The sequence below is a fragment of the Dermacentor silvarum genome, chromosome 7 (genome assembly GCF_013339745.2).
Source record: "Dermacentor silvarum isolate Dsil-2018 chromosome 7, BIME_Dsil_1.4, whole genome shotgun sequence".
NCBI classification, from domain to species: Eukaryota; Metazoa; Arthropoda; class Arachnida; order Ixodida; family Ixodidae; genus Dermacentor; species Dermacentor silvarum.
Window position 1 is genome coordinate 7248184 of NC_051160.1, and position 13538 is coordinate 7261721.

The 13538-nt window shown below is 46.5% G+C and overlaps 1 protein-coding gene across 1 annotated transcript in view; it reads right to left on the bottom strand.

Moving 5' to 3' along the window:
* Positions 1 to 13538, bottom strand: part of LOC119457491 (eukaryotic initiation factor 4A-III) — a 63661-nt gene that overhangs the window by 40095 nt on the left and 10028 nt on the right. The window contains exons 2-3 of the mRNA XM_037719077.2: positions 12140 to 12212; positions 3779 to 4041 (exon numbers count right to left, since the gene is read on the bottom strand). Of these exons, the coding sequence (XP_037575005.1) occupies positions 3779 to 4041; positions 12140 to 12212 (336 nt within the window). The remainder of the gene's footprint in view (positions 1 to 3778; positions 4042 to 12139; positions 12213 to 13538) is intronic.

The window sequence follows — 13538 nt, forward strand, 5'->3', positions numbered from 1 at the left end:
TACTAGCCACGCCAGTAGCCAACTGAAGCACACGAGCAACATCTCTATTTGGCCCGTGTCGTATTGGTAGTATCAGTATGGTGTAGCATCGATGGGTGTCGTAGTAGCGGCGTGCAGTGCCGCGTTATCGTAATGGCACCAAACAGGTGATGCCACCATAGTGCTGCTTTCTAACGAAAAGTTGTGCTAGCCGCAGAGACATCGTCAAATATTCAAGCCAGGTGGGACTTCGGCATTGATGAGAAAAGCGTCCAGTCTTTGGAGAGGGCAACGGGCGATGCTTTTTGCGTGCACCGCAACGAGGATGACATTGACCCATTGCGCTCCTTCAAAAAGTGCAGCATCTGTAATGCGCTTGATGGTACTGAATATAGTGCACTGTTTGAAGATGACAGCGATAAGGAAGATAGCGACGAGGTGAGCAGCAATGACGTAGATTGAGCTCGGCGTGTTCATGTTCAATAAATGCTGTTTTCATTTTGCGAACGCTGCCCTCGCTTTTTTGCTCGACCGATTCTAATGCATCTGCACAAGAGCTTGGACTTTGGAAGCAGTACAGACACAGATTTCAGAATGGAGTTTCACTTTCTTCGCCGAACCGTTTCAAAGCTGCGATGCGCTGATATAAAGCTGTCCTGCATTTTCTTATCTGCAGTGTGTTAACGACTTTCAGTCTGGATAATGTGCCGGCGGCTGCGCAGGAAGCAGAGTTTCGTGTGAAAAGACAGCCGAGAGCCAACCTTGGCATCAAAACTAGGGCTAGTCACTAGGGTTAACATTTTGTTTTATATCTCAAGAAACGTTTACATGCAAAGATATTTGCTAGAATATTGCATTGAAAATGTATATTGCGAAATATTTTAAAGGTTATTCCGAGCAAAGCAACAATGACGTTTTTATATAACCTGCTTTTCTTTCTACAAAGTTTTTGTTCGGATATTGTTTCTCGCATTCTTTGTAATAAACATGTTTGGGACTAGTAGTCCCATCGTATCACACTTTAGTATCAAGCATGCTCGGTGTGATAGGAAAAAGAGTATTTACTAGACTACCTAAAAACTGCTGCTTTTCCTACATGCAGGAAAGCATTAAAATGGTCGCTGTCCGCTTATCTGTCTATTTAGCTGTATGCGATGAGTCTTGGAATACATCCAGAGTGTCCTCGACAAAGAATGGATGGAAGCTTCCCAGATGGACTGGTAGCACACAATGGGTGATTCCTACGCTTTTATCTGGAACACAGAGCCAGCTCTCATTACTGCCTGGCTTAGACAAGCCTTCGCTGCTCTGCATCAAGTTAGGTAAGATAAGCATACCTGCCCAGTTTGGAGAAAGCAAATCCTGGAGATTTTCTGACCGGGACAGGTCAGGAGGGGGGGGGGGGGGGGGCTTACATTACAGCGGAGCTGTGTTCTTGCCTTTTTCACTATGCTAAATTGCCCCTCACACTCAGCATTGCTCTGTGGTATCAACAGAATACACAGCCTCACTTCAGTTAAGTAGTAGAGATACTTTTTGCACTCGTGCTCCTCGCTTAAATCTATGACTGACAGTTGACCTATGCAACGCCAAGTGGCTGACACCGTGAAGAGCGATGGAGAGTCTAGCGTTGCCGGTTGCGGAACGCGGCATTCGCTCCCCAGCTTAATGAGACAAGGACCACTGAGACACCTAACAAACCCTTCAGTGCAAAGAGCAGCACTACGGATAACGAAATAACGCATGTAGGGTTTCCCTACTACTTTCTAAACAATTCCTTGCGCGACGAAATTCCAAAAGAATTGAGTTTTTTTTTTTTGCTAATATGTACAGACAAAGCGCTGGATGTGGATAGAAATGGGGCACAACTGCTATTTCCGGGAGATTTTCCTGTCAACCGTACAAACGGAAGAAATGGTCAGTCCCGGAGACTTGGCAGGTATGGATAAGGTACCAAAAGCAATATTGTTTAATGTTTCTACAGAGCCCAAAAAGCTATGTACTGAAATTACTCAGTTTTTTAAATTTCTTTTTCCCTAGAAAGCTTAATTATCTTATGACTCGTGTCATAACAAAGTACAAAACCAAAATTTGCAATAAGTGGTGTCTAAATCACATCAGTATATAAATGATCATACTACAGTGCGAGTGACCTAAAAAAAAATACAGTCGCCAACCGAATTTTCGGACTCCGTAATGTCAGCGGCTTCCACTGTGTTAGTTTCACCCATGAGGGTTTCGTCCTGGCGCACAAAGCCCACCTTTGCCGTTCATCGGCATGGCCACTGCTTCTTGCCTTCATGATCGTGGCGCTCCCGGTTTTCATAATCATCGATATCATCGACTGCACGAGCTCGTACTTCTTCCGAGTCTTGCTAAATTTTCAGCTTCGTCTCGAGAGACACGGCTTGGCGCTTTGTCGGCGCACCTCCCCGCTCCTTCCGCGGCGAATTTCCGCGCTCGCTGAGAACGGGAGATTGTAAAGGCAGGGTAGGCCATGAAGGCGCCGCTCGCTTATTAATTCCTTCCCCCCTCTCCTCTCCTCTGAACGCTCGCGCGACCGCCGCCGCCGCGGACGCGAAGCAGCTGGCGCCATCTTGTGCACGCTGCGCCAACTTGCGATGCTCTCCGTGGCTTTCGTTCACAGTCGGCGCAAGGCCGGGATGCGCTGCGCGGTAATGGCGGCAAATACGAACTCGCATAGGCAAACTTTCGCCCTGTCTTAGGAACAGGCAACTTAGGAACGCAAATTTCGCGATTATTCTGCATGAAAAACGCTGCCCAGAAGCATGATTTCGATCGTTATATCCGATATGCGGTGAATAATATATCAGTATATATGCTTTTTTTTTCCCTCATAGCCCTAATGCATAAGTTGATACTCTTAGGTCGACTCATTGTTATAACCGATATATCGTTATATGTGGCATCGTTATACGTGGACTGCACTGTAATCACTTTGCGTCCGTTTATTATTATTAATATTATTTTTTAAAGTTCGGTTACTATGTTGCGCGCAGTGTGCGCGCCTCGGAGACGTGTGCAGCTTCGTACATGTGTGATTGGCGCCACCTCCTGTGCCTTCGCGAGAGCCAAGTGGTGCGAAGCCTAGCCTCCGGGATCAGCTCTGGCAGCGCACCGTTGCTGAGTCGTTACAGAGTTAGCAAGATTACACTTCTCTGACGGGCTACGTGCCGAGTGGGAATGAATTAATGAAATCAGCTTTATTCAAGGTCCTGCCGAATGGGAAGGTCAGAGCGAATGACGCATTGCTGGAGCTGATTGTGGAGGCTATGTGCGAAGTAACGGGGCTCGTTTATTCGATCTAAATGGCGATCTCTGCTAGCGGAGATCACAACGCGGTGACGCTCTTGTCGACTGTATGCGGAGACGACGTCAGTCTTGCGCACATCCATGCAAATCTAATCACCTCCAAGCGTCGTATGGGGCAGGGCATTATTAAACATTTTTTTTATGCCATTCTAAGCCTCATAAATTTTCTTTTTTTAGGGCGAGTTTTTCGGACTGTTAGATTTTACAGACTATTTTTCGGTCCCCGCAAAGTCCGGAAAATCGGTTGGCGACTGTATTGTGTATTGAGACAGCCTTAGAGCAGCAAATCGGTAAATTCCAGCCTTTCGTGATTTTAGGAGACTGTCCGAAATGTGCGGAGATTTCAGATAAGCTTGAGAGAGGCATATTTTATATCTCGAATTATGGATGCAGTATCGAACAGTTTTCAGATCCCCTACCGGTTCTAATACATCTCCCTTAGGATCCCATTGGAGAAGTTACTGACCGAAGACACGTCCAGGAGTGCCGGACACTATGTGCTGGCCATAGTCCAGCTTGCGGATGTCTTCACCCAGGTTGGTACCACCAATGCAGGCATGGCACTGGACATTCATGTAGTCGCCCAATGCCAGAATGACCTTCTGAATCTGTACAGCCAGCTCGCGTGTGGGTGACAGGATCAGTGCCTGTGTCTCTCGAACCTGTGTGTCGATGGTCTGCAGCACCCCGATGGAGAAGGTGGCCGTCTTTCCTGTACCAGATTGGGCCCTGCCAGAAAGAGTGGCAGGTGAAGTTGTTTCAATCATTTACAGTGTTCATCAATTCAAACACGATAATCAGCCTGCATACTGGCTGGTACTTTTTGTGCTACCAGTGGACGCTGGGGACACCGAGCTGCAGCACTGTGGTATACGATGACAGCAAGGGCCTTTGGACACATTGTTACTGCATATGGTTCCCTAGCGATCACCCAGTGCTCACCAGAGGTGCAAAAAGCACCAGCTGCCATGCAGGCCAACTGTCCCATTTGAATTGCTGAGCACTGTAGCTACATGCTTGAGAAGGCGAAAAACAAAATGGCTTGAGCAAGAACACTCTACTATATCTAAAACATTTTAATTTAAATCAAAAGAGATGATTGTCTCCAAAATGTTCAATTAATTAAATTCTGGAGTGTTACGTGCCAAAACCAGAATCTGATTATGAGGCACACTGCAGTGGGGAACTCTAGATTAATTTTGACCAGCTGAGGTTCTATAACGTGCACCTAAATCTAAATACACGAGCATTTCTTCGTTTTGCCTTCACCGAAATGCAGCCACCAGGATTGGACTCACTGCCTCAAGCTCAGCAGTGCAATGCCACTAAGCTACCACGGCCTATGCAGCACGTGGATTATGAGACGCTGTAATAGAGGGCACTGAAATAATTTTAGTCATCTGGAGGTCGTTAAAGCACAAGCTCAGTGTGTTAAAATGCATGCAAGATAGATGATGGTTGTTTGCGAACAAGATAAGCCCCAAAGGGTAAAAATATTCTTTAGTCTGCAGAAACATTACAATCTTAGGAGCAATGTAAGCTGGGCAAGTTGGTATGATTGTATCATGAAAACCAGCGCACAAACACACGGAGAGAGAAAAGAGGACAACACTTCACTGTGCTCACAACTTAAATAACTCTGTCCCCATCGCAAATCGCTTTCAACATACGGCCCGTGCAGCCACGCCATACGCAGCCACTGCCAGAATAGAAGCCACCCTGTCCTCCCCCAGGTATCATGCGCACGACGGAAGACGGCACACTTTCTCCCCGCCTCAGTTTTGAAGGTGCAGGGCAGTGCCAGTTACTGTGCCCCGCCTACAGTGAACGCTTCAATGTTGTTTTCTCTTTCAGTGTAAAATAACGGGCGCTGTTGGCAATGCAAATTTCTGGTCAATTGGTCATCAATTTGCTGTGTTACGGTATTCTGATAGCTGCACCTGGCAGTTTTTTCTTGTACCAAGTGCACTGAGTAGCACATTTACTTTAGTGCTCTCCTCTGCCGCAATCGCATAATTTCCAAGGCTTGAACTGAACACTGCCTTGGCTTGTGCGAGTGTGGTTGCAGCACGCAGATCCACTACACGATCCCTTTTTCAAGGGATCCCTTGAAAAAGGTCAGGTCCACCAACCGAAATTGTTGGGTAAATAAACCTAAGATAACCTCAAAGTTGTGCCTCTCATTTTTCTACATACATACATTCATACATACAACGCACGGACGATTGTGCCTGCAAAGTAATATGGTGCGGAGCACCGCGAGAACAGCCAAAATTTCGAAATAATCGCTGCGCACCTTTCCTTGCAAGGAAGCCTGCTCCTAGCCAGTGAGTCACAGTCACATGCACAAATGCCTCTTCACAGTGCGTGTATTGTCACTCACTATGACTACACACAAAAGGCGCAACGCCACAACAAAGAAAGAGAAGGTGGGGCTTGACACCGCCGTTCGTCCCTCCGCTATGGTATGGGAGAAGACCGGTTATAGGGCCCTTCACCAGGCCACATAGCTAATTTTGGTTATATGCTGTTCGTGCCCTCTAGGGAGTGTTCTACCGAAAGAATTTTTTAAATTGGTTCATTAATAGCTGGGATAGAAGTATTTCCGTGCCTCGAACCCATGATTTCAGGAAGCGAGCGTCACCGCCAACATAGACACTCTCTCCACTGACTGATTAGCCCCCGTCAAGCCTCCCGCAAACAAAATTGCTTCTCTGTATTCCCTCATACCAGAGCTAGAAGACTGCATGAAGCATACGTCATGGGCCCTGTCTCCTTTTTTTTTTCTTTCTCGCTGTGTTACTGCGCGGTACACATCCCCTGACGGTGCAAATTAATGCAAATCGAGCGATAACCTTGCTGAAAACACAAAAAATCCCGAGTGTCACCAGCTGCGACAGGCTGTCAACACGACGGGTCAATGCAAGCTGGTGTTTCCCCGGCGATTTTCTTGAGCCGGTCGTGCTCGATTCATGCCATCCGACTTAGGACAAACGGTCTAATACCCGTGCCACATGGGCAAAGTAAAGTGCACTTTGAGCAAGTGCACTTCGCGGCTAGTGCCAATCGCAGGCTGCCACATGGGAACGCTTAGCGACACTCACTGCAGAGCGCACTCGCCGGCGAGTGTGTTCGGCGAACTCACTTCGCGGCGGCGAAGTGTGTAGCCTCGTTAGCAATGCTTAGAAGCTACATAAAGTTATATTGAAAGAAGAGTCAGGAGTAATTTTTAATAACATTGTTTTAAATTGCTAATGTTACAAGATAATAAAATGTGCCACACCGCAAAAAACAGCAAGAACAGCAAAAAAAACTACTCTCGCTTTCGGGCTGTTCACGACCACGCCGAATAATGAGTGCACAGTTGTTGGGCGGATCGAGTCGTTTTGACTGTTACTGGTCAAGTTGCCGTCGTTGCCGGTGCTTTTAAAGGTGGATTGTAAATGTTGTTTCTAACAATAATAAACTGGTTTCGTGCACACATTTTTTTATTAATAAATATATGCTTTCCCGTCTGACTCCCGGTCGCCATGGCCATCAATTTGAAAGAACACTTTTCTTTCTCGTGAAGCAGCGCACCGCCAAAGTGACACTCAGTACGCTGAAGTGCACTCGCTCAAAGTGAACTTTACTTTGCCCGTGTGGCACGGGTATAAATGCGTGGTAGGGTCACTGAATTTTGTTCCTAGACATTTGTCAATGGCGCGATCACGACGGTGCGCAAACACCGACACTAAAACCGTAGAATTAGCACAGTGCCGTCGACAATGGTGCGCTGAAAAACTCTCGTTTTGCAAACTTCACGGCTGCACACTTCGGGGAAAAAATTGCCCGGTGATCATGCAAAGCCCCTACTGAAAAAACGTTCAGTTTTCACGATCGCGCTGCGAACCCACAATGAGCACAACAAACACAACCTCAGACTTGAGCACGGCATTTGCGGCGCTTTCCAGTGCGATACTCTCGTAGTCTTCCGTGACCTTTGCACCCCCCCTATAAAAGCAGCCACTGCCTTCCTCCTCATTTGCTCTCCAGTCTGCAAGCCGTTTGGACGCCCCCCCTGTCACTCCTTTCACTCGCTTTCATGTAAACTCCTCGCTGCCAGTTTCGACGTCGCTGCTCCTCCAAAGCTGCCCTCTCCTGGCCTGCCCTTCCGAGCACAATCTTCCACCAACGGGTGCCCTTCTGCGGTTCCTGCTTCTTGGTCTCCACAACTTCCATCGCCTTTCTTCCGCTACACGCCAAGCCCGCCATTGCAACGGTCGCCATCACTAGCGCGCACTGATGAGGAAAGTGAGATGCCCCGACGACACTTTGAAGCTTCTGGATTCTGCGTCACGTTGATTTGCTTGGTGCAATCCATTTGCTGAACTTTTCACAGAAAGAACTTGAACACAATTAGGGGCAGAGTGTGCCTCGGTTGGCAGTGATGCTTGCTTCCTGGCCGCACGACAACAGAAAAGTTATTTCTTTTATCTCCTCCAATAATGAACCAATTTGAAAAATTATTTCGGTAAGATGCTCCTGAGATGCCGTTTTACAGCTTGCAGTGTATAACCGAAATTTGCAATGGGGCCTGGTGAGGAGCCTGTTAAAGTACAGTGTAGACCGCTTATAATGTAAGTCGCCGGAGTCGCGAATATCCGCACTATAACCAAACCAACAATTTTCAAGGCCCGAACATATGCAAAACATGTGCACCGAGCCGCCACGCATATGCGACAGTCGAGGAATGCGGCTAGAATGTTTGCATTCAATTTACAGTCGAATCTCGTTAATTCGAACCAAATCACGCGGCGGCGCCTCCGACCGGCATTGCGCCGGCACCGTCATAGAGTAAAAGCTTAGGAGAGACCTCTCAATGTTGCGTGCAAACAAAAAAGAAAAAAGAAAAAAATAAAAGCGGCGGAAATTTCATTCTCTCTCAAATGGCAAGGTCGCCGATTCTGCGTTGCGCTGGAACATGCGTGTACGTGCCAACGTCTCAGCCACGCTACCGTAGCCACGCGTAGAAAATGGCAGTGAACCCTTTTTTTTCCTTTATGCTTCCTCTACTTTCCAGTCACATGTTGACCTTGCACGCTGTGGCTACGGTGCAGAGGGAAGCAGCAGTGCTGTCCCAGGCCGGCCAACGCCCGCTTCCCGATAATGGCAGAAAACGAAACTTCGGAGCGCCGGGCCGGCTGTAGCGGCGGCGCCTGCACGGCGGCGGGTCGGCACGGTGACAGTCGAAAGTGAGGGAGGTACGAGGGAGGGCGAGGGGTGCAACCGAAGCGGCGGAGTTGCTGAGGCGAAATCCGCTTCCCTGCCGCCCTCCTCCCTCACATTCCACATCTCTGTGTGCGCCCTTCCCCGTGCCATGCCGGCGCCGCCCGCTCCCTGAAGTTTCGTTTACTGCCGTTATCGTGAAGCGAGCTAGGCCGGCCTTGGCAGTTTCGTGGCCCTCGCTCGCTATGCGCGCAGTGAAATTTCACGACTCGCACTCAAGATTCTGGTTTAAGCCTCACTGGCTGTTCGTTAGCACCACGTGCCCTTCTCCTCCACTTCGTCTCTTTCTTCCTCGATCACTCCTTGGGGTGCCCATTTGAGGGGAGCGTTCGCCGTCTCCACTGACTTCCGTACTCCCAGGCAGGCGCACTGTAACCGGTATTTCGTTTCCCGCAACTGCACTATAATCGATACGTGTATACATGGGGTGCTATGGGAAAATTAACGGGAGTCTGAAAAGACCGCACTATATCCGGTCCTGCACTATAAGCGGTTACGTTATAAGTGGTCTATTGACCCTTTGCGCAGCGATCCCGTAGGCGCTGCCATGTTTGATCACGTGGTGACGCGTCCATTGCTTGCCTAAACTGCATCCGTTGCCTCCTTGTTTACAATGGAAGTGTATGACGCCGCCGCAGCTTAGAAAACCTCTTGTTTTCGGAGATATCGTAGACGGTGACTAGGTGGACGACACGAAGCTTTGATCACAGCTTCAGAGAACATGCAAAAGTGCTTTCGGAGCTGATTAAGCTATGTGCAAACGGCGCAAGCAGCGTATATGGTGCTTGTTCTAAAAGCGGGGCTAAATATGTATTCCAAGCTAGCCAAACATTCCGCCCATGAATTCAGTCAGGATTAGTGTGTTTTGCTCTTTGTTCTTAATTCGGCAAACATTTTGAAGCAGTGGCTTGCCAGTTTCTGACTCAGTGACGTTTCTCGGTGCGGCCACTATCTGATTATTTTCTGCCTAAGCGCTCGCGGTTGTGCTCAGTTCCGATAGATTTGTTCTTGCTGCGCACAAGGCTTGAAACGTAGCTGTTTTGTGCATTGTAATACCTTGTAGCAAATATATACATTACTGATAGTAACTCGCTTACTCCTGTGGACCGTCACGAAACATTCAGCTTCGACCATTCGTGCGCCATCGGTGCAGTCCGTCATTTATTGTACGTATACAGTGCGCATATATTCAAGTGTGCGCCCATTCACTTATTCTTGACACGTCAGCGATAGAGTGGGCGAAAGTTTTCCTGCCATTTGGGACAGATGCGTATAGATAACGTGCGCGAAACTTACTATGACAGGAAGTGGCGCTACTCCCTTTGTCATTGTTTAACGAGCGGTACTCACTCTTGCCGACGTTCTGGGGATGACGCCCTTTCTTTAAAGGTTAGCGATACGAGGCTGGCGGATGAGCAAATTTCTGTATCCTCCAGGAAAGCCGGACATCACAAAGTGCCGGTAACACGTTCGGACAGTTGCAGCAGCGGTCCACGAACTTCGCCACACATATTCATTCTATTCCTTAACATGCCAGTCACTACTTTTGCAGCCAACTACTGCACATGTCTTCAATCCACATGATTCAATCTAGCACGATTGGAGCACATGCAATGTGTTAGCGAAAACTCAGTTGCATTTCCGACAGCTGATAGCACAGAAGCAAGGTAGAAGCGGTAATGGTTTCGTATTCGTGCGCGGTCGCTGAGGAGAGGTATGGCGCGCCGCCGTGAGCGCCATCTCGTTTCTCTAAAACAAACTGCTCCGTGAAAAGGGTCAATACTGTATATAAATTATTTCTTGTATGCACTGAACAACGGCCTACTAGCGCATTTATCACCCAGTCTTATTATGCAAACATGTTTATGTTTGCGAGTATCTTCATCTTTGTTTTTTGACAACATCATAGTGTCTTGAAACACTGCTGCACAACTGCATTTTTTCACATTCTGCGCATGCTCTTTTAACACTTTCGTGACCGTGCCTATCCCCATCGATAGTATGTTATTGAAGGTACAAATTCTAATTTTGGCGCTCTCAAAGTTTTTCTGGACAGCTAGCGCCACCGAATGGGTTAAAGAGAAGCTATTTTATCAGTTTTGCTTTCGTGTTTCTCTTTTCCACTGAGCGGGATTTGTAGAGCACCTTTAGTCCTTGAACGGCGAATTTCGATGCATTCTGGTGCACCTGGGCTCGAATTTCTGGATTATGGTAGCAGCACAGACTTGGAGGACAGCTTCGATTTGTCAGACTTCAGTACGGACAGTGAAAGTGCGTCAAACCGCCTCGGAACGTCAACAAGCTCCCGCCGGTGATTTTCGCATTCTTCATCGCGGCGGCGCATTGCTCTAAGTATATCGGCGTGTTCTAAAGGTCACAGTTCTTATCAGCAGGGTAACAACGTCGTTCGGGTGCGACCGAAGACCTAAATTAATAGCTGGCGGCCGCGCATAAAGTGGAGTGTTGTGTACGGAGACAGCTGGGAGTGGACCTTGGCACCGCGCTCCGGAGTGCTGCGCAGCAATTCACTAGGGCCAATGTTTTCCTATGTATCTAAAACAATTTTGTACATACAGAGCTTATATTTGCAGGATTATTGCATTTGCCTTTATGCTCAAAATGTATATTTCGAATATTTTAAAATATTTTTTTATGTATCATGTGCGAAGTAGCGTTGATATTTTAGTCTAACTTCTTCGTTCTTGTTACAATTTCTTGTTTTGATAATTTTTTGTAGTATTTTTCGTACACACACTGGTCGAAATTAATACCATTGGGCAGATAATTTCCTCCTCCACAATTTGACACTATACACAAACTACTACATCAAGCATTATCTGTGACGGGAAAAAAAAAAATTTCCTAGACCACCTGAAAACTACTGATTTTCCCGTGGTCACGAAAGTGTTAATCTTTCATTGATACAGCGTCCACTTTGGCCAATATAAGCATTGCCACATGTCAAAGGAAGTAAATAAAAGACCCCGACATTGCAAGAAGTAAACTGAGACTTGTGGTTAATCTTGCAGGGCCCTTTTGCCCTCACCACTGCCTCTATATGCTCTCTTGAATTAGGCTGCATATATTTTTTTCTAGCTTACAAGGGGCTGAATACTTCAAACCCCTCCCCTACCTATCTTCTCTTTCTGTCCATGTGTTTGTGTGCCGGTTTTCATAACCTTACAACCTTCTCCTAGCTTGCACTGGTAAGTCACAAGGTAATGTGATCTGCTGTGATTCTACAAGGATGGGCAATCCTATGCATTATTTTGAAAATTATATTTTGAAAGAAAGAGGAGGTGGGTAATAGTTCTGGATATTATGACACCTGCGATAACTCTGTCCACTATACTGTTTTTACACCTAATCCCACTGTCCCATGGTCCACCACATGCAAATATCAATTATGCTGCACGACAGTTTATCGGATTAGGCATTCTCGGAGTTGTTCTAGAATAACATTTACAAATTGCTATAGAATGAAACAGAGCAGTTTATGAAAGCAACCCATTTTCATCACCACCATGCTGAGCAAACATGGGCAATGCAGTGCACTCACTGTGCAATCACATCCCTGCCTTTGATGACTGGCTTGATGGAGCGCTGCTGAATGGCAGATGGCTTCTCAAAACCTGGAACACAGAACATAGACCAATGAACTTAGTGCCAGTCACATTTTACCAATCGTCCTTGGAAAGCATTGCAACTGGCAATTCTGAGGTAGTACAGTTCACACATTTGAAAATCAACACCAAATTAATAATAAAAAGTGAAACAGATGCTCCAAACCAACAGAGAGTACTTTAACAGAGCTTTAGGATATACGTGACATTTTAAAACCCGTACTAATGCAACAATTTGGTAGGATTAACACATCTTTATTTGAAACTACTACTTGGACATTGAACTACTCATTACTAATAACTGAAAATCTAGCTTTCAATTCCACTTATCCTGTGCACTTGGTATCCCTTTACCAGCCTACCAACGTATGCTCATGCACTTGCCTATTGAGCTGGCACACATCCTCCTTGCTGGCAAACCTCCTTGTAATGCCCCATACCAGCAACAGTAAATGCTTGCTGGCAGAATAAAACTGGAAGACCATTTCACACACAGTGCATAGCAACTGCTCTATTAAGCCAAGCAGAAGAAAGCTGCTTGCTAACAAGCCCTGTGATCCCCAACATTCAATTTATGCTAGGTTGGGGTCGATAATTCATAATGCTGTTTTAGGCACGGCAAACTTAACACATAGCCTGTAGCAATATTTTTGATACACTGGAGCCAGATTTCCAGTTGTGGATAGTTCTGCAAACCAATTGCTTTACTTATTAAGCTTTAACTCAAATAACAGTTCTTTCTTTTCCGGTACTTTAGGAAGATTATTCAGGAACAATTACTGAGGGTTTTTAGATCTGGCCTCGCTATTCAGTGAGCAAAGACTCACACAAGTGTACATACATATAAAAACTGAAATTTTCAATAAAAGAAAGCCCTTCGACACTTATTTAATGTACTCAACAGTTGTATAACTAGCGAAAAAAAGGTGATGGAGCAGATTATTTGACTTAGTACGGAATGAGATTCAAGTTTAACATTCTGACGAAGTTGGCCTGACCGATTTAAAGAAAAGTTGAGGCTCTAGGTGAGTTAAGTAAGATTTGAAACTATTCGCAATGGACACGGACTATAGGTGGCGCACGAGGTGATTCATGATGGCAGACAGAATATCAGAATTCTTAACTGCGCGTTCGCGTCATAGCATGCCAGACTATTTCTCATTCTCGTAGCACGCTGAGTGTATTCTTATTTTTATAGTGTTTATTCTCATCGGCTGCGGAATGCTGCTCCCTTTTACAAAGCAGCTCACTCTAGGAGAGATTATGGGGAGGGAAACAGCGAGAAAAAACATGACAAGAAGACAAGAAGGGAGACACACACCAGCGCTGGTGTGT